Source organism: Haliotis asinina, chromosome 2, assembly GCF_037392515.1.
Source record: "Haliotis asinina isolate JCU_RB_2024 chromosome 2, JCU_Hal_asi_v2, whole genome shotgun sequence".
NCBI lineage: Eukaryota > Metazoa > Mollusca > Gastropoda > Lepetellida > Haliotidae > Haliotis > Haliotis asinina.
Window position 1 is genome coordinate 4371499 of NC_090281.1, and position 22029 is coordinate 4393527.

General features: G+C 39.1%; 1 protein-coding gene across 4 annotated transcripts in view; it reads left to right on the top strand.

The window, feature by feature from the left end:
* The window catches only part of LOC137273155 (ras GTPase-activating protein nGAP-like), a 226051-nt gene that overhangs the window by 89996 nt on the left and 114026 nt on the right, over positions 1-22029 (top strand). For all 4 annotated transcript variants that reach the window (XM_067805634.1, XM_067805633.1, XM_067805637.1 and 1 more), the window contains one exon: positions 11747-11806. In XM_067805634.1, coding sequence (XP_067661735.1) covers positions 11747-11806 — 60 coding nt within the window. The remainder of the gene's footprint in view (positions 1-11746; positions 11807-22029) is intronic.

Consider the following 22029-nt stretch of genomic DNA (forward strand, 5'->3'; position numbering starts at 1 on the left):
GTGTATGGTTACTAAGACTTTTTGGTGCTCGTATTATCGACCACCAGTTTATCTGGTTCAAACACCATGAAATATCTGTTGTAGGAGGTTAGCTGTGAGACTGGAAATATAAAATGTAATGAATACTGACAAAGGTGTAGTGAAACTAGGCCCCTTGCCGATCAACACCTCATCTAATATGAGAGTAACTATGTGTTACACGACTCCCAGTTAATTACCAATCAGTCAAGTCAAAATTCCCCCAAGTTCTCTGACACTTTGTAGTGCAGATTGTAATCATCTCATGGTCTGAAAATGGGATCCGATTCTGCATCAGTTCCAGGCACAATTTTAGTACTCCCCAGAGGAAGCTGCCTCACTTCTGGCATCATAAACATGCACATCTCAGTGACTGAGCTACAGACCAGTTCAAATAACAGAGCTGTGCTATAACAGTATGGAGTCTGCTTATATGTTTTCCATCATTAATACAGTTTCAAAGTGTCTTCCCGATTTAAGTCAGCAGCACGTTTTGGCTTTGTGATAGGGAATATTGTGTGTCTAACTTTGGTATCTGTTACATTTGTTGAACGGTTGTCATGGAAACTGAAACCAAAGTGCCTTTGAGCTTGCTCAGTTATGATATGTGATATGTATGGGTTCAACCCATGAACAGCAGAGATGGGAAAAATGTATTTCATAAAGGGGACTTCATTGAGTTATGAGGAACCTAGAACATCAGGACACTTTGCTTGTAATAAGTGCATTGTTATGTTTGGTTGCATTCCTGCAGAGGATGAGACTGTGTTAAAGAAGACCAAGTACAGAGTTCACGCTGGAGCAGCTCTACACCATTGGCTTGTTCTGGTTTCATATGGTACCCATAGGTGGTGGTGTCAGTAACACACTGTGTTTGATTCTGAAACATAGCGTATCCTGATCCCCTAAACAATGTTAATTTGTTTTGATTGTGACCTTGTTAAAATTCTCAGTCATGCACTCACTAATACTATGTTACATCAAACATGGTTAAACATTCTCCTATGTGTTCTTGCATGGAGACATGTCACTGTTTTGAACTCGGCTCACAGAGTAAATATAAACAATTGTGTACACAAATGTGATTTTCCAGAAAATGCTGTCAGGTAACTTCACCCAAACATTTTGTGTGAATCCCATTGACTGGTCCATTTCAACAGCAGTAGCCAATCATATTTCTAGTTGCAAATGGCAGGGTGGCAGGATTTCATCTCTTCTTCCAGGCACAGAAGGTAGATGATAATTATGATGAAAAATATTCCTCTACGTAAATGACAGACCATATTTTACTAGCTAGATTGACAAAATAAGGATCAGAAACTAAGTATGCACCTTGCAAATTTCATAGGAATTACTCTGTGTGTAAACTGTCTCACAGTCCCTGAACCACATTATTGTCCCTGCTGCCTACCCCTTCCTGCAATGTAGTCTGTCTCACAGTCCCTGAACCACATTATTGTCCCTGCTGCCTACCAGTCCCTGCAATGTAGTCTGTCTCATAGTCCCTGAACCACATTATTGTCCCTGCTACCTACCCCTCCTTGCAATGTAGTCTGTCTTACAGTCTCTGAACCACATTATTGTCCCTGCTACCTACCCCTCCTTGCAATGTAGTCTGTCTTACAGTCTCTGAACCACATTATTGTCCCTGCTACCTACCAGTCCCTGCAATGTAGTCTGTCTTACAGTCTCTGAACCACATTATTGTCCCTGCTACCTACCAGTCCCTGCAATGTAGTCTGTCTTACAGTCCCTGAACCACATTATTGTCCCTGCTACCTACCCCTCCTTGCAATGTAGTCTGTCTTACAGTCCCTGAACCACATTATTGTCCCTGCTACCTACCAGTCCCTGCAATGTAGTCTGTCTCATAGTCCCTGAACCACATTATTGTCCCTGCTACCTACCCCTCCTTGCAATGTAGTCTGTCTTACAGTCTCTGAACCACATTATTGTCCCTGCTACCTACCAGTCCCTGCAATGTAGTCTGTCTTACAGTCCCTGAACCACATTATTGTCCCTGCTACCTACCCCTCCTTGCAATGTAGTCTGTCTTACAGTCCCTGAACCACATTATTTTCCCTGCTACCTACCAGTCCCTGCAATGTAGTCTGTCTTACAGTCTCTGAACCACATTATTGTCCCTGCTACCTACCAGTCCCTGCAATGTAGTCTGTCTTACAGTCCCTGAACCACATTATTGTCCCTGCTACCTACCCCTCCTTGCAATGTAGTCTGTCTTACAGTCCCTGAACCACATTATTGTCCCTGCTACCTACCAGTCCCTGCAATGTAGTCTGTCTTACAGTCCCTGAACCACATTATTGTCCCTGCTACCCACCCCGCCCTGCAATGCTAAAGCCTTAAATGAAGCAAGTCTAGATTACCCCTGGTTCAGGTTTCACATATCACTTGTGCTCCTTTTCAATTTAAATTTTTTTGTTAATGTCAAAATTATATATATTCAGAGACCAAACATGAGCCTGTGTGAAATTTTAATGTTGTGTGATGTTTTATTATCAGCAGTGGTCCATCAGACTGTCTGAATTTCTGTCAGTTTGGGTTAACTTAAACACAGGCCATGGTATTTCCCTTATTCATGAGGAGTGCTGTAGGCAGAGATTCTGACCCAGCATTACTTCATGTCAGTACAGGCATGTAGGAAACCCAGGAACATGAACACATGGAACTCTTATGGAACACAGCTTTTTTATTCCCCTGGTGAAAGGGCACTATGTTGCTGTGAAGTGTCATTAATATGCAATAAACAAGCTGTTGTCATGTAAGTTTCATGTTCTCACAACCTAATTTTCCCATTTTTACAAATCTTTTGACATTCTCTGAAAATCTATGTGACTGCTGTTTTAGCTTATTTCAGTACAAATGGTGCTCCTGTGTCATAATATATGGAGTACTGCTACAGGCAGTCACTACATGCATGGAGACATGAACTCACCCCTAGTCTCAGTGTTTATCTGAACCTGATGTTACTACAAGGAAATTTGTGGTTGCTTCAAATAGATGTCATACCCCTGCTCACATGCTTCATCTTGCCATTTCAGTTGTTTTCAAGTTTGTCCTGTGTTGTAAGAATGTTGTGTACATCAGTTGTAACTTAATTCTTTACAACATACAAATGTGGTATATATCAGTTTTAACTTAATTATTTATACCACACAAATTAAGGTAGTATTTTTCTGTTTTCACTCTATGCTTTACTCCACTCAGATGTGGTATATATCAGTTTTAACTCTGCCTTACACCACTCAGATGTGGTATATATCAGTTTTCACTCTGCTTTACTCCACTCAGATGTGGTATATATCAGTTTTCACTCTGCTTTACTCCACTCAGATGTGGTGTACATCAGTTTCCACTCTGCTTTACTCCACTCAGATGTGGTGTATATCAGTTTTCACTCTGCTTTACACCACTCAGATGTGGTGTATATCAGTTTTCACTCTGCTTTACACCACTCAGATGTGGTATATATCACATATGGAGGCTAAGTCATAGAAGGCATTCAAAGTCAGACTTGAAGTTTGAGATTTCTGACACAGAATGGAAATATCTTCCTTTTCATGTCAAAGGCTTTGCTGTGATGTCTTTTTACCTTTTGACATCAAAGCAATAGCATGGACTGGTCACAAAGGTTTACCGTAACACGATAAAGTTACCTGTAATTTAGGAGGGCAATATATATCAGTGAGGTTTGCCAGGTGTTGCATGTACAGAAATTCGTTGTCAACTCAGTGGCTGTACCGTCATAACCCTGTAACGTGCATGAGCACCTCTGAGCAATTTATTTGAATAGGCACTATACATAATCTTATATATTAACTTTGTTATTATTTCACCTCCTCAAGGGGCTGTGGGGTAGGTAGCCTAATGGTTACAGCTTAAACTCATCAAATTGAAGACCTGTGTTCCATTCCCCACATGGGCACAATGTGTGAAGGCCATATCTGTTGTTCCCTGCTGTGATGTTGCTGGAATGTTGCTAACAGCAGCATTAAACAAATCTCACTCACTCACTCATTCACTCACTCACTCACTCACTCACTCACTCACTCATGTCCTCAACATCTTGATCAGTGGGTATTTATTGATCACGGAGAAAGATGCATTTGTGTCCTGTACTGATACAATTTCCCACATCCAACTGGAAGAAAACCCATGAAAATCTGGGCTAGAACTGGTCTTCGGCAACCCATGATTTTTGTGTGAGTCGACTAATGGGATCGGATGGTCAGGCTTGCTGACTTGGTTGACACATGCCATCGTGTTGCAGTTGCGTAGATCAATACTCAAACCTGAAAGGAAATACCCAAGTATTTAAAAGATACTGCTTTATTTGTTCTTTGTAAAACCACTTTTTTTGACTATTTTGAAATCCTCATTGTGTGAACAACTCTCTTGACTTAAAAGACCTGTAATCAGAGTTGTATGTACAACATGTTATTTCATACCAATAATTATGCCTGCAAAGAGATATTCAAACACTTTATCAACTTCATTTCCAGTCAGTATTGCCCTTATGAATTTCATTTCCTTGAAAAATTATAAAGTGGTGATAAGAACATCACAGTAGCACTGCTGAAATCTACAAGATGTAATAAATATTTTTCTGACTTGATATCTTGATTTCTTCTAAAACATGCTTTTTACCTTATCATACATCTCTGTCAAACTGTAAACATTTCACAGTGAACATCTCTCATCAGCAACGCTTTTATCAGCTTATTTCTGTCAATCAATTCCAACACTAGTAGAAGACTGAGCAGCTATCTGATTGAGGTCAAGTTTGGACTGTTATCTAAGTGGGATGGTGGCATCCTCTCATCAGACGAAAGACCCAAGTTCCCCAATTGAAGTCCATTTCTGGTGTCTTCCACTGTGATATTGCTGGAATATTGCTAAAATAGGCGTAGAACCATGTTCACTCACTCACTCACTGTCATCTACATGGAGTAATCTCCCTTGAAACCTGCTTGTGTCTCCTTTCATGTTTCATGACAGGCTATCTACTGTGTTTTACAACATTTATGGGTTTGAAAAACATCCTCCAATATTCAACAGTAAGATGATCCCATAATTATTCTGCTCCATCCTATTGCCTTGTACAGATGTTCCAGTGTTTTAACACTCTGGACAAAATGTGTCGGTTACTGTTTTGGTAATTTAATGCTTTAAGTGACTTTTTAAAAATTAAAACCAAAAATCACTGGTTTGTGTAAATTCTTGAAAGAAGTAAAGATGGAAACCATGCAGAGCTCTTGAAACACATAGTAGTAAGTTCATGTCATTAATGAGCAACTTGATAATCATTGACAGCGTGTCGTTAGGGGGTCTAGCACTCACTCACTCACTCACTCACTCACTCACTCACTCACTCACTCACTCACTCACTCACTCACTCACTCACTCACTCACTCACCAAGTGCTTGTAACCCATGTATTCACAAGAGGGAAATATGAATCCAGAAAGATTGTATTTGAATGGACAAATCAGCAACGCCCCAGGTAAACATATGTATCTATGGTGGAACTAATTTAAACAAATATCCTAGTTAGGGGCCCCTCATGCAGTATTGTTACTCAAGGTCCAGACTGGGAAAGAGACCAGCGTGATGGAAAACCTGAACCGATTCTCCAGCTGCAGCACTGGCACTAGTAAAGCCACAAAAGAAAAAAACACACACACACAAAACTGGAATAGCTTTGCCATCTCCAGATTCTAACTGCTAAACTCTGTACAGTTGGAGTTAATCTGTATGCATCTAACTAGGTTTTCCCTGTTTATGGCTGATATCTTTAGATTGCTTACTTAGCAGGAGATAGCTGATAGCAGCAGATTTTAATCTGAGGAAGAACAGGGCAGGAAGATGGGCAGGCTTTGTCCTGGTTTGCTCAAGGAGGCCATTTACATATCTAAACAAACTCATAAAAACAAGAAATGCAGACAGTAAACAAGGACACTAAATATAGGTGTTCTTGTTTGCATACCTTGATATTTGCAATTTATTACAATGTCAATCCAAATGAGGTAAGATTATTTATGAAAACCTGGTTTACAAAACTATTAAAATGTAAATAAAAACAAAAAAGAAATGTTTCTACATTTCCTGATTAACATTTTGAGGGAAAAAAATGTGTTCCAAATTGGAAAAAAAAAATCAAACTCAAACTTGTATGTACTGTAGCTTTCATCACTAAAATATCAAACCTTTATCTCAGTATTAGTATTGGTATCTCAGTATCAATATTTATCATTCAGAAATACAAGATGTGATTATGATTGGTACTACAGATACTGAAAAGGGGTGGCTTAGCATTAATAACTTAGTTGGGGTTGTCAATAACTTCAGTAATATGAAAAGGATTTTTCTTACCAGTGTCTACAGGGCCATGTGGGTTATGGCTGCTGCTGGTTTGTTCGGTTTCGCTTGCTGTTTCAGTGCAGAGACTGGCTGCTCACACTAGAAAGTTCCAAGAGTGGGAGGGTGAGCTGTGTTTCGTGGGACAGGCCAGCCATTGTGTATATGAGGAACTGTTTCAGTGCAGAGACTGGCTGCACACACTAGAAGGTTCCAAGAGTGGGAGTGTGCCCTGTGTTTAGTGGGACAGGCCAGCCATTGTGTATATGAGGAACTGTTTCAGTGCAGAGACTGGCTGCACACACTAGAAGGTTCCAAGAGTGGGAGTGTGCCCTGTGATTGTAGAAAACAGTCCACCCACCCTCTCACAGTGAAGCACTTAGACTAGGCAACACAAGGGTAGACTTTAGGTATAGGCGCCTCGGGACAATAAAGATATTTAGGTCTAGGGATATGGTTATATTATGTATACATGTACAGGGTACTTATTGGGCAGCTGGAAAGACCGGTGTTTTTTACCACTGTTATGAGTTGTATGTATTTCCGATTTCGCCTAGTTTTGGGTTTGGATGGGGATCACTGTGAGACTAAAACTTCCCAGAAATATCTTTTGGATTGTTTGTTCCATATGGAGTTTGATTTCTTTTGTAAATAAAATGGTGAAATGAAGTTCTTTTATATGTTCTGATGTGAGGCTGCATCTCGTAACTAGGAGAATTCTGTTCATAATTGAGAGGTTTATACCTGGAGCATACCCTCTTGTGGCAAACATGCAAGTTGGAATGAAAAACATACAACGCAGAGTAGAAACACACATTTATATGTTAGTTTTCACAAGACAGGCAGAACCATGCATGTTACACTATTAACAAATAGTAGTATGGTAAGTAAACCTCTATTATGTTAGAGCATAAATTACAGGAATCCTCGACAGCTGCATGCTGTAATAGAGGGAGGACAGTCTTATTGTCATTGTGTCTCTTGTAGGATTATAATCACAGCATGTTAAACTGTTTGCCTGGCTTAATTCATTTGGTTTTGCTCCAACATCTAGCTGGCCAGCATCCACTGATATAGTGATACATAGAAATTTATACAGTGCCAATATCCAGAACAGACTTACTCAAAGGTGGTTTTACACTGTGGAAATAAACTGAGAGTAACTGACAGCTTTTATGAGCATTATGATCTTTTGATATGTTCATGAGACTGGCCTTGGTAAAACATTAAAGAGCCATCAACCACACGCAGTCACAACTATTAAATACCTTGTATTGTCATCTGTAGTTAATCTGTAGTTTAGATCTGATTGCTAGTTTTAAGATTTGAATCTGTGATGATCTAGTTATTTTACTGTTCTTCCTTGACAGGTTTTTATGATTTACCATTAATCATTGTGTAAAAAATTAATTGCTTTCGTCATGATATGGCTGAAATATTGCCGATGCGACGATAAATTCTAGCTCACTTACAACTGTTAAACACATGTGTCAAATACCTGCTTGAGGACCAAATAAAAAGTCAGAAATATTTTTTACCTTGAACCTTCCTCCCATGATTTATTGTAAACAAACCTGTAAGACCAACCTCTACTCTGGCTACCTGACAGGTTAGATCAAGGTAGGCTGATATTCCAGGTAGTCAATTAGAGTTATCTCCCTTTAGCTGTGTCCTAGACCAGGGTGAGAGAAAACAATAGGTTGACAGCAGGTGATGGAGGGGCGCGGGAATCATTGACTGGGGCAGTGTCAGGTAGGTCAGCTTTGTTTGAAGCACAGGTAACAGCTTACCTGTGTGGGGAGAGAGAAATTTAAAACACAGCTTTCAAGGGAGCTCCACGGCAATTGTGAGTTAGAAATATCAACTTGTTTGTGACATTGTTGTGTATAAATTTACTTGAATCTCTTTCACAGACAAACTAGATATAGGTTTTTGGCTTAAAATCAAATGCAAGATTCTAGTTGAAAAGTAAATATAACAATTATTGCCCGAAGATATTAATATTCATCTCGTCTACCATAGATCAAGAGGTGTTCATGATCTATGAATACAAACTAAATACTAACTTGATGTTGTATTAATTGGAATGGAGAGTTAGCATTATACATAGATAAACAAAGGTATAGTATTTATGTTGTTTGTTTTGTAATTATCAAACCTTGAATAATACACTCTGTGACATATTTTCCTGAAGGTTTGTGGCGGTGCACATGTCAGTGTTTGTTTTCATTCTGTCAGAACAATAGGTGCAGGGTAATTAATGGATCGCTATGTACATGATGTCACCCTTACCTGTCTGTAAGCAGCATTGTGTACACAGGTCACTTCGTCACGTTCAGGTGGTATAAATACATTCAGGCGAGGGGAGGGAGGCATAGGTAAACTCATGGCCTCACATTCTGTTGCCGGTATGTGATACAGGGTGCTTCTACTTTTGTTGGGAAATCAGGGTGTTGTGTAGATCCCAACCAGACAATCCAGTGATTAACATCAGTCAGGTGATAGAGGTGTAATGTGGATCCCAGACTTTGTTTAAATGACACAATCCAGTGATTGGAGATCGGAGTTGTGTGTGGGTTCAAGACTCTCTCTTTGACCAGACAATCCAGTGACTCATATCAGATAGGTGATAACATTGATAAAATGGTTCTAGTCAATGTCCTGACCTGACAATCCAGTGATTAACATCATGAGCAACATAAATCACTGATTGGATTGAATGACATGTACATATGAATATCAAGTTGTTGGTTTAAATTTAGCACACTTGGCAATCAAATTGGGAAAGTATTGTATGGCAATTTTTCTTTTGTTGTTATTTTGTAATTTCAAAGCAGTATCAGATTTTAATGTGGCGTAATATTACATTGTAGCCTTAGAGTGTAGCTTGCATTCTGTGTATCAGGTAAGAGTGGAACATTGAATCTTCTTTATTGGTCCTAATATCTCTAAAATTAAAGACAGTTCCCTTCTGGAACTACATACTGACATATGCAGGAAGCTGATACCTTGTCTCTGGATCTAGATTAATCTATGGTGACACTCACTCACTCACTCACTCACTCACTCACTCACTCACTCACGCACTCAAGCACTCACTTACTCACTAACTCACTAACTCAAGCATTCACTCACTCGGAACACATTGTTTTTTATTTCACTAGAAACATAAATGGTAGTGAGTCAGCCAAACAAAATGGGAGTATAATGTATCATTATGTTATAGGTAAAAGCGTGAATGGTACTGTATGCATTATGTTTCACATTCACCTGGAAGAGAGAACCTACTGATGGTAGGCAGCTGGTGATAACAGAATACTGAGGAAGACAAACAAGGACATAAAACAAACACTTCTCAAGATGGTGGTGGTATCTCTGATTTTTTCTCATTAATAAATAACCAAATCACATTTCATCATAGTCCTGTTTGAAATATGATAGGCAACTTTGATATCTTGATGTTTATTGGTATTGATAACAAGCATTTCATAGATTATGAGACTATCAGGCGTCTTTAAACACGTGTCCTTGTTAGCTGCCACATACTAATCTATCCCATATCGGAGTCGCACAAGCATGACGTTGCTCCCTCCAAGTCTTTCAATTATGGAGATTTAAGGTCTGCAAAACATTATCTCTTGAAAAGGAATTTAGTTTGTGATTTGTGGAAAGTAGAGGTTTCCTAACAGATCTTTGAAGTAGTGCTACGAACGAGTGATTTTGTGACCTCAATTTTTCCACTTCATTAATAATCAATGTAGAGTTGGAGGATACAGGGTTCATTTGAGTATTTTGGGGTAAACATGACAGGAAGTCACAACAGGGATGTCCCTAAGGACATGGACTTTGTGAGGCAGTATTTTTCCAGATGAATATTCAGTGTCAGCTTAATGATCCAAATGAAGGTTTTAGTGACTTGCTCAGTAAGATACATGATCACGATAATTTCTCTATGTGTATTGTTAGAATAGGTCCATATCAACCCTGTTGGTTGTGGCCTGTTTGGAACTAGGATAAAACAGGTTCATAGCACACCAATGTTTGTGGAACTGTTTGGAACCAGGTTGGAGTCGGTACCTGGCACCCTGTTGTTTGTTGTCCAGTTCGCTGCCAGATTAGAACATGAGTGACTGTCTTGTGCTTGATTTTGAGATCACAATCCCAATAACCTGCTGTGGTGAAAAAGTGCCATTAGAAACCAATTTTTGTCTAATAAAATCAGTTCTTAGAAATGTGAATGAACTCTTGTCAAGGGTACAGTGATGCATTGCTCAGATCTATCGAATGATACCCGCCATCAAGCAAATTGTCTCTCATGTTATTAATACTTAGCTTTGAAAATGGAGGTATTTTCCACTATTGTGTCATGGTAGTGAGCGGAAAGCCACTGATTTTGGGAAATGCACAACCATACGTATTACCTAAGATGTGATCATTTTCTGATTACGTAAATATGAAAATATAAAAGAGAAAGGCACAGGGACATTATGACATGCAACAAATGGGAAAAAACGGAGAACATTGCTGTACTTTCCTGTATCCATGACCACTGGAACAAGGGATTAGTTGGTTATCTTTCACTTTGCTCCTTATTTTGCCCCTTACTACTGGTAGTCATTCTTTTTAACTATGCTCTTAAAGATTACCATGTTCTACAGCTGTAAATAGATAACGGCAAGGACAGTGTCGTATGGCAGTGTCTGTATCAGCCAATCACACTACATGGCTTGATCAGCATGTGCCCTATATGCTATATTTAAAAAGGCAACTTTAAGCAATACACAATTTACCAGCAACAGCTACTGACGGCTGCTGAAGACGGTAGTTACTGGAGAACGGGGACACTGTTATTTTTCCCCAAAACTTAGGTGTGCCATACAGGCAGCAAGAACATTTTTTATCCGTGCCATTTCAATATTTGCTGTGCCAGGACACACTACTATGTGGGCTAATTCCAACCCTGAGGTCTGCATCAACTTATTTGTCTTCCTGGGCCCTGTTTCACAAAGCTGTCATAGTATTCGTATCTCCTTTATGTTACAGTATAGGAGGTACGAATGCCACGAGAAATGATACGAGACCTTAGGCTTACGAGAGCTTTGTGAAATGGGTCCCAGTTTGGAACTAGGTTAGAATGGGTCCAAAGAACCCTGTTGATTCTTTGTAGAAACTAAACAGATCAGCTGGCCAGGCATTGTGACTTGTTGAGTGGATGTCAAGGTCTGTTTGGCCATATATTAATTATTCCCGAATCGTTGTGATATAGATTTTTGTCTTGTCAGAACCATGTCCAAATTATTGTGAAGGCCTTGTCAAGAATAAGTCAATTAAACGGAATCTTTCATTTTCAGATCTGAGTCGAAGTTTGGACTTTGAACCTGGAAGGGGTCACTTTTTTCGAAAGATTTTCAGTAAGTACAATAATTTACCCATAATGCTTTGTTGTGTTACATGTATGACAGTGTTGTCATGGTCTGTGGTCCTATGATCTACTTGGATGTGGGTATTGTAGCTAAACAAACCGTGGCGAAAGCCCTGATTCAGCAGGGCCTTGATGAAGCCATAGAGCTGTTGAATTCATTGGGCGCAGCAGAGACTTTTTTAGAATGTTTATCATTCAACACTTTTTGAAAAGTCACGAGTGATATATCAGTGTCTGTACCATTGATTATCAATATTATGTTTCATCTCATGCAAAGGTAAGTTGTGTGAACAGGACACCTCCATGCCCTTGTGTACAACAGCTTGCCATTTGTTACCTGGGACTATGTCTTCACTGGTGTCTCAACCGATTCCATAGCTGATTGGGGCTCTTCCTGCACCTGGTCCTGGAGCAATGTTTCGTGACAACATTTCACCATGTGCTGTCTTGCCTGTTGTTTCTCAGATTTCTTGGATGAACTGGTCTGTCTGCATAACATGTATATTAAAGTTTACAGAAAGCATGCTTTGACAACTGTTTTTTCATCATTATTGTTACTGTGTCATGGCCTGAAAACACTGAGTGGTCTTTTTTCATACTTTTTTTGAGTCATACATGTATACATGTTTGGCCTCTGAGGTGAAAAATTGTGTTTTTGGTAAAAAAAATTTTTTTTTCAGATGCCAAAGAATATTTAAATTTTCAGAAACATGGGAATTTAGGGACTGAACCTTGCGTTTGGGGTTTCAGTTTCATTTCAGCATCTGTAGGAGAGTCTCCATCATCAGTTTAAACTGTCACAACAGACATTTCATTAACAAACATTCAGGAATACTCAGATCCATGAGATTGTGGACAGGTAAGGTTATTAGTGCATAATCTCTGTAAATGCCCTTGAAAAACTTCAAAAAAGCCTCGTGGTTTGATAAATCTTCAGGCATTATCAGGTGTTGAAGCAGTGTGTAGTGTACAGGATTTGAACTACACATAAAATGAATTCTTTCTGTCAATCTCAGTATCAAATGCCTAACATAAATAGATAGATGCTAGTGCCCTTAAGCTAAGGGATGTCCGACAATATTACCATACAAACTGCATATCTTACTAGTGGCTTGAGCATTATGGAGTATTATCTGGATCAAGGCTTCAGAATAAGTAACTTGAATGTGATGAAGTTTGTTTTGTGAATTCTTAAGAACTTCGTAGGTTGTTTGTAGATAAAGTTATTTTGGTTGTGATGTTTGTACAGTAGACTGTTGGCATCAGTTTTATTACATGTATATTCTGGAGACAGCTGTGGATCGTGTGATACAAGTAGTTTCTCTAACAGACCCAGTGATTAAGGAAGCTAAATCTCTTATAAGATAATATCTTACTGTTTAAATCAAGTTCATGCATGTTTGATACTGATGATGTGTCAGTATGTCATCCCGGTGTGGACCAGGATGTTGATGTATCATTGATGTGGACTACAGGAGTTACCTAGCACAACCAAGATTAGGTCCTTCTATGAACCAGGTTTAGAATAGTCCCCTGTGTAACCAGGTTGAGAACAGATCAATATAGACCAGAGTGCAGTCCCTCACTCACTCTGCAAGCTGTACGATATTTGACTGAAATGGATGTTGTTAATGGTGAACAAACAAACAGCATCATGATCAGGGTCAGCTTGGATCCTGTGAATCTCAAGGGTAGTTTGCCTTACCTCGGAAGATTCAGATGAATTTCTGAGTGGTATTAAATGATTGTTTAGTGTTTGAGATGGTCCCTGCAGTGGTATGGTTCACTGTCTCAGAGGGAGAGTTAGAGGGGCTGATGAAACATAAAGACACACAATACACTGGGTGTGTTTGTGAGTGGTATTGGGTGTCTTAAAACATGTATAATTTGATAGTGAGTGTTACATGTAATGTGACCACCAGTTACTGTCTAAACCTATCATGTGACTAGCACCACCTCAGATGATCGCATCACTTCATCAGGTTCTGAAAAGTCCAGGGATTCATCTAAGAGGTTCATGCCAGTAACAAGGAATTAAACAATATGTTATTTTTATAATGTTTGTTGTTCTGTGTTTAAGTCAGTTTCTTCCCTGTGGAAAGTACATGGGTCCATGTCTTATTTCATTTTAATAGAAGTTGGTACAGAGCTGAAGATCCTGGCTGTGGATCTGCCCACAAGCATTTACAATTTTGTGGTAACATGCTTTAGAAGGAATGTATTTCATTTTTGATAGCGTCAGAATTACAGTCACGAAATATTTTAGAGAAGACCAACAGGAGAAAAAGTTTGCAACCTCAGAAAAGTGCCAAATACCTGGGTTTTTTCGTTTTTAAGGTATTACTTTGAAAGTCTTTCATGAAGATATGTTTTAGAAATAAAATTGTTATTATTTCAAACCCTGACCTCATGATGTATCCAAACGTTTCACAAGTGAAAATATATGAAATGATGGTACATTTGTATTGCAGATCAGCAGATCTTTCCAAAACACGTCCAATTGTGATACTTTAAGGGAAGAATGAATTGTATTGAAATTATTGCATTATTATAGCATTGAATTATTGATTTTTGGAGCATGTGTGGTATGGGCTTTAATACACAAGGGTCATTTAGTATTTAAGCAGTGTGAGTTATTTTGTGTTCAGTTTCAATGCTAAGGTAGCATTTGGCCCCAAATCAATGATATTACAAAGCAGCTCGTACGAACTTGCCCTGTCAGTTACCCTGTAAGTTTTGATTGCTTTGTATGATGGAATTTCTCAATTTTTGCACTGAGATTTGTGGAGCTGTTTTCTTTAGGTGTCCGTCCGCCTGTATCTGACCTTGGATGAAGTAGTTGATGCCCCTGATGTTGTTCAGAGAAAGTTCAGCATGCTCCCTTGGGAAATTTCACATTCTCAAATTTAGATGTAAACTTTACAGTCTCATTGTTTGATTCCACATATAAATTTCAACTTGGCAATGTAGAATTATTCATGGGCATGAGAGAAATGAGTGATCTAGTAAAATGACATGTTTGATGGACACCCGCTATTGTGACTATCATTTCTTCTTCCTAGTGAATGGTGAACACATTATCCATTTGGCCCTGTGCCCACCCATTGCTCGCATGAGAAAAGATGACACTTGAAAACTGAAACGTGTGTATGTGTTGTGTTGCATGCTGGGAGCTCTGTATTGGTGTACAGCCTATCTGTGCACATTTTCCCAGGCAGATTGGGATGCCAGTAATTACGACTGTTTATTCCACCCCTGTAAAGGTCATTGCCATTAGGATGTACCGACTGAAATAAAATGTTGTCAGAAACAAAAAACATATAATTACCCAGTTGACAAAATTTTACAAAGAGAAAAACACCCAATGACATAATTCCAACTGTAGCCTACACACTGCATAATGTTTCCAACATTGTGAGCTATTTAAAATTAACATAGAGAGTATTTTAAACCTAACATTGCAAGTAATTTAATCAATTTTCTTTTACTTGACGCTCCAGTCATCATCACATTGTGTAAAGTCCCATGTATTATAATGTTGCATTGGGTATAAAAACATTGTGGATTTTAACAATACGACATTAAAATAATTAATATTGAAAGATGACATAATTATCATCCATTCCTGCTCTTTGTTGAAATGTTGGAGAGTGGGTGATCAGGTCCAATGGAGGAGTATTTGCAAAGATGTGAAGTACATCCCCATTTGGGAGATAGAGATGTGCAGACACTGTGTTTGTGTCACTCTGATTGGTGCAGTCTTGATTGGGATGCATCATGGGAGTGTTTAGTGGCCACAAAATATGTGTAGATTGTTAGTCAATAGTGCTGTCTTAAACTGAGGTAAGCGGGGACCGTCACATGTCTTGACTTGTGAATATTCAGAGGGTGAAATGGGTGTTCGACAAGTCTACAGTATTAACCATGGATTGGTATTGAACATCTCTGAAACTGTTTTCCTAAACACTGCTGCATTTGGGAATATTCTGTTTCCTTGCAATCAACTATGCGATGCTGTCTATACATGCACCCTCTGAATGAATTGCTATTGATTTGATGCAAACGTTGATGAAAAAACTACACACCTCCTAGAATCCTTGATTCATCTTGGGAACTTTTTTTATCTTTTTCCTTTTTTTGATGCTGGCTTTGATTTTTGGGCCATTTGGTGTATAAGTGATTTCTGCTTGTAGAACAGTGTAAATATTTAATGATACTAGGTTCATTTGTGTTGATGGGTTGACGCGATTGGCTTTATGGATAAGAGAATAGTGGTGAGCGATGTCAGGCTGTTACTGAAGTGCTGAGGGCAGAATGACAACATGGGAAACAATATTGTACATGAAACAGTGGTTGTTATAGCTGTGAATAGTTTATACCCTGGCATTCCTGATATCTGTGATGGTCTGTGAGTATTCTGTGATCTTTGATAGTCCATGTCAGTCCCGAGATCTGTGATGGTCTGTGTCAGTCATGAAATCTGTGGTCTGTGTCAGTCCTGAGATCTGTGACGGTCTGTGATTGTTTGCAAGAGCTAAAAGTGTCATAAGGCTATGATGACTGCTCTAGCCACTCTGAGCATCAGAGTGGACTGCTTCCTGGGTATACGCCACCATATACTCCCTCCTGGCTATGTGATATATTGAACACTTCAATGCTGATAAATTGTCTCATGCAGATGCATTTAACTGTTCGTTCCAAGATACATATTGTGGGCTATAGAACATGTGAAAATGAAGCGTAACAATTTAAGAAATTACATTAAAAAAATAAAAAAAGTTCTCTGGTTTTACATTAAAAACAACATGACAGATGAGTATTGAAGATCAAAAGGTAGATTATTTTGTGAAAGAGTTTCAGCTTTTAATATTGATTGGTGTGGCCTAATAGTGTGGCATCTCTCTGTGTTATTGCTGAAGGTGGAGGCAGTTTGTTATGTTGTGTTTTGATGCATTCACCCATCATTAATCTATACTGTTCTTGGTACTGTTCATCGTTGTAGTAATAGGCTCTTGTATCTGTGAGCATCAGAGCAGATGAAGCAAGTCCTTCCAAGTACCAGGCTTGATTCCTAGCTATGTTGCCATACAGAATACAAGCTTCCTAAAAACATCATGATCAACTGTGGTTGTGTATTCATCTGATGCACTACTTTGTGCTGTTGAAATTTGAAGTAACTGTTGTAGAGGCTGACAGTTGGTTAGATTTTGGAATGAATGAGTCATGTTGCAGATGATATTATCGGACATCGATCTGTGATGCCTGTTATGTTCCTAATGTCTGCTTTACTCATGGGTTGAAAAACTTTGACCTTGGCTTAGTCAACATGCTCCATGAATGAATTGCTGCGGAAACTCGTGAAATTGCAACCAATTTTTGTTGGTGTCTCTCTTACTTTGGGGAATAAGCAAATGAGAATGATTATCGGGTCTTGAATTAGGACCTTAAGTTTATTGCGCTGTTTGATTGTGAATCAGGTGGTTGGTCCCAGTGCAGTAGAGCAGTGTTGGTAGTGTCTGGTACGTTCTTTGGCAGAGTGCCAGGAGTTGTACAGAGGTGTGTAGGGGAGGGGCAAGTAACTCTACCCAGTAATCAGCATATCAGGCTGCTGTGGAAGAGATGTGCTATGGGATACTATTCCTGTGCAGCCTGTGGGTGGACAGTGTCTGACATCCATAAAATATGCTGTTGAAAGTATAGGACAAGTGTTGAACTCTCTCAGTGATGGGAGAATATGCTGTTGAAAGTATAGGACAAGTGTTGAACTCTCTCAGTGATGGGAGAATATGCTGTTGAAAGTATTGGACAACCATAGAATTGGCAGACTGTTGGAAGTGGAGGCGTTGCAGCGTTTTTGGAAAATAGAGTGTTGAAAAAACAACTCACCTTCACAACACTGTTGGACAATACACAGTTAGAAACAAGTGAGCCTCACATCACTGTTGGACAATACACTGTTTAAGTATAGTCAAACTGTCAGCACTACAGGACTTTCTGCACTATATGAGAGCATACACTGTATAAAGTATTGGACATCTGTCGACCACATGTGGTTGTAGAGGAAGTGAGGTTGATGTTGCAGTCGCTGATGATGCAGTGACTGTCTGTGGGAGCACAGTTTTCTCTTCCTCCTGCGGCTCTGACAGAGATACTGCTGATATTGGCGCTGTTCATGACGTTGACGATGGTGTTGATGTTTGTAACACGTGTGACATAGCTAACTATCCTTAACAGAATAGAACAGTGTCGAAGCAGAATAGCATTCAGGAGGACCACAACAGAATGTTAATCAATTGTATCCAAGTCAAGACTTGTAGTAAGTCTAGATCTGATTACGTCAGTGAATTACGTAATTGGTTATATTGAGCTACTGACTGATCACACTGTAATGTCCAATGTTACCCACGTTAATGAGTATCAGACAGTCTTGAATTTCGAATTCGGCTGATGAAAACAACCTGACTATTCCCCATCCAGAAAAATGTATATTTAGTGATTATGTTGCTGTGATCGGTTACTGATCAGTCATAGGACTCCAAGATCATTTCAGATCATTTTCCTGGCTGCGTTGAGAAGACTATATCCTGCATTGATATTCTGAGAGGCTTGTGTCCTAACAAGTTGCTGATGAAAGATAGCCAAGTGTCCATAAGCCACGTCCTAGCGAATATAATGAAAGATTGTGTAATGTCTAATACCCTATAATGCATTTTAATGTGATAATTTTAGGCTGGATTGAGGAATTTGCGAATATAAATCAGATTGGAAGAGCATTGATGTGAGCAATCCGTGCAGACCTCATGTGATGGAGAAATATTTGTAAATCTTCAAAGTGGATAGTTTTCAGCAATGTTTCTCCACCGTAAATCCATCAGAATCGACTTGGGAGCGGATGTGGAATAGAATTATTGACGTGTATGAGACAAAGCTATTTTGCTGATGCAAAAAGTTGTGTTCGGAAATATCAGCGCCTGTTCAAGGATTCAGTACACCGTGAAATGTCCATTTTGGAAAGAAAGACTAAAAATCTGGAAACAGTTTCACAGCTTGAAATGTGTTTGACGATGCTTCAGTGTATAAAAGTGTTCATGGGACATTGAATTGATCACCTTTGATCAACACAGTAAAGTTGCCCTAAGTGTTGTTACAGTTATTAGGGAATTCAACCAATGGACACTGCTGCCTTGTTGCCACTTAAAGTGAACACTATTGCATTGTAATCCTTTTGAAGCAAAATCTATGAAATTTTGCAGCAAAATTCTGAAATTCAGAAAACTCTGATGGCGTGTGTAACATGAAGGAGTATGGTGCCATAGAGAATATCTCAGATTGTTACACTGTGCGATAGTTCTGTTACTGATGCTTCCTGTTGTGAAAGTGATAACGGTATGTATCCCCCTACAGTACAGTGAGGTCTGAGAAGACCCAACATTGCCTGGACCCATTTTGTCAAGGACTTGGGAGTTTCGGAACTCAAAATTATGATAGTTCAGAGACGAAACTGTTCAAGTACGAGGAGTTTGTTTGAAGTGAATGTGAAATGTAAACTGATATCTCTGGTTTATTGACGTTAATATTTCTGTAACAAAGAAAGGGATATACTCTACACATTTGTTCAATGATGAAACTTCAGTTGTTGATCAAAAGAATGCCTGCAACATGGAAAGCTGGTGGGACTTAAATAATGTTAACCTTTAACTGCAGCAGGTTCTTGTTCTGACCATTTGACATCCATTTATGTGATTAGAGTTGTATTGGTGACTTCATCTTTAATGAATTTATTGTAGTGACATGTATTGTTTTAGTTTAATTTATTCTGATTACGCACAAAATGGAGAGATCCTGATCCTGTTGATCTGAGGCTAAGCTGGTAGAGATTACTACCGGAGCAGTCCAGTCCTGAGGTAATGATGTGATCTCGATGGGATTATTCAACAGCTGAAAGTGGGAGACACTACCGCTACGTTGATGAAGTTGATGATTGTTTTGCTCAGGAACATGATTGGGATGTCATTGGCAGGTTTGTGACCACAGGGTGTAATGGGAAGCAGGGTCTTTCGTCCATGGAGGAAGCACAAGTTTGACTTTTCACCTTGACTGTTGATGGAGAGAGTGACTGATGCAAGGAAGACTAGGCTGTCACATGGCTGATGCAAGATGATGGTGTTTGATGGGACAGTGTTCTCACACATTGAGATCCAACTGAAGTAAATTGATGTCCTCACAAAACTTGGGTTTTAGCAAATCATGCTGATGTTGAATGCTGTGTTATTAGTAGGTGTGGTTTTGAGGGTCCAGACTGGAGTCAAGTACAAACTGTTCAGGACTGTGCCAAATGGGATTTATTTGTGGATACATTTGAGTGATATATTGAAATTTACAGAAGTGAGAGGATTCAAATCTTGAAATGATAGAACTACAGTGGTTCAAATTCCTTTTATTAATAAGCTCGATATTACTGGAACCAGCAGCTTCTTGAAAATATTTGACTTGAGTTTCATTGTAGTATGTGATGTTTGTGTTAGACTGTGCATTTTGAATGGGAAATAATACCAAAGTCTCTTTGACAGTATTGATGGAGTGCTGGAGTGTCCTTGGTTCCACAGATGATGTAGTGGAATAATTGATAACAGGTCTACAGCATGTGGATACAATGTTATACTGTACACAGAGCTGTTAGTGCAATAATTGTATAAGCTCATGTGTTGACTGGGTACTGTCTAGTCCTCCTGGAGGATAGGATTATCTGGGTTTCCACTTGGAGGCTGTTCAACTGGCACTGATGGAGATATGATCCGTATCATATGGCAGGTACCTGACACACTACAACTGTTGCACAAGGTAACAACTACGTCACCAACACCAGTGGGGTATAACACTCATGGCATTCACTGTGTGGACAGAACCTTCATATCTAGTGGACTTTACAGCGACTGCTGGACGGTGAAGGACAATACAAATATGACAACACTGGATTTGTTGGTGCTTCAGATTTATGCTGAGACATACCATTACAGATTGACTTATTGTTCGAAGAAAGTGAGAGTTTTCTTACTGGATGAAAAACAGCTGTTGTAAGGAGAACCTGTTGAGGATAATGCTTTGTCATCTTTCTGAGATTCTGTGCAGCATAGATCAAATCAGAATTATCATTATAAAAGTGAAAGACTGGGTTAATTCTACTGTGTATGGTTGAATCAATCTTGATGGAATAGAATCCTGTATTTCCTAGCAGTGCTGCATAATCATTGAGTTTTTCCAGATAGAAAGAAGACTGATTATTTAGTCTTGGATGTGGATTGTTAATGGATGTGGGACGTTGATATGTTAGGGCTGCAGAAATGGGAGGGCGATTTATAAACATCGCAATCTAAATTATTAGAGGCCGTTGTGACTTCTCTCAGACCTGCTGGTCAGACCAGAGAAAAGTTTAATAAATCATAAAATGTAAGGGCTGCAACTGAACTGACCGCTGCACTCAATGGTTCACTTGCCTTGTACCCACAATGCTTTATTGTGGTCTAGATTAGGAAGTGAAATGAAACCCTGATATCTGTGTTCATGAAGGAAGTTTTTAACATGGAGGTATGTGAGAAGCAAAAGGTGTCTGTGTGGAGGAGATTGTTATCGGTAGCAGGTGGATGCAAGACATCACCAGTAGCTGAATGGATCAATCATCAGTGACTTGAGGAGTCTGGGAGTGGATATACATCATGATGATAATCATCCGATTCTTCAGATCTCTTTTGGGGAAGTCAGGTAAGTTGCCATACAACAGGAAGCTGTATCTGAATATATTCATTTGTGGATGTATAGACCATATGTCGTAGTCTGAGTGAGTGCTTGGATAATACAGGGATGTACACATCCTTGTTGGTAGTACAGTAATTTGGGATATACTTGTAGACGATTGGTGATATGGTTAGGGATGAGGCAGTGATTGGTGACATACAGGTCAATATTGATATCCTTTTTGATATACATTGCTATGACTATTGTTTGCCATGTACTTGTTGATGATATACTTCATGATATACTGTTAATGTCATGTTTCTTATAGTGTCAGTGGGATGACATGAACACAATTGTGAACAAATTATTCAATGAAACACCAGACCACATTTACACCAGTGGTAACCATTTATGATGTGAATAGTTTGGATGTGGAAGTATGTAGTTCCTACTTGCTGCACAGTTTCTATTTATTATGTA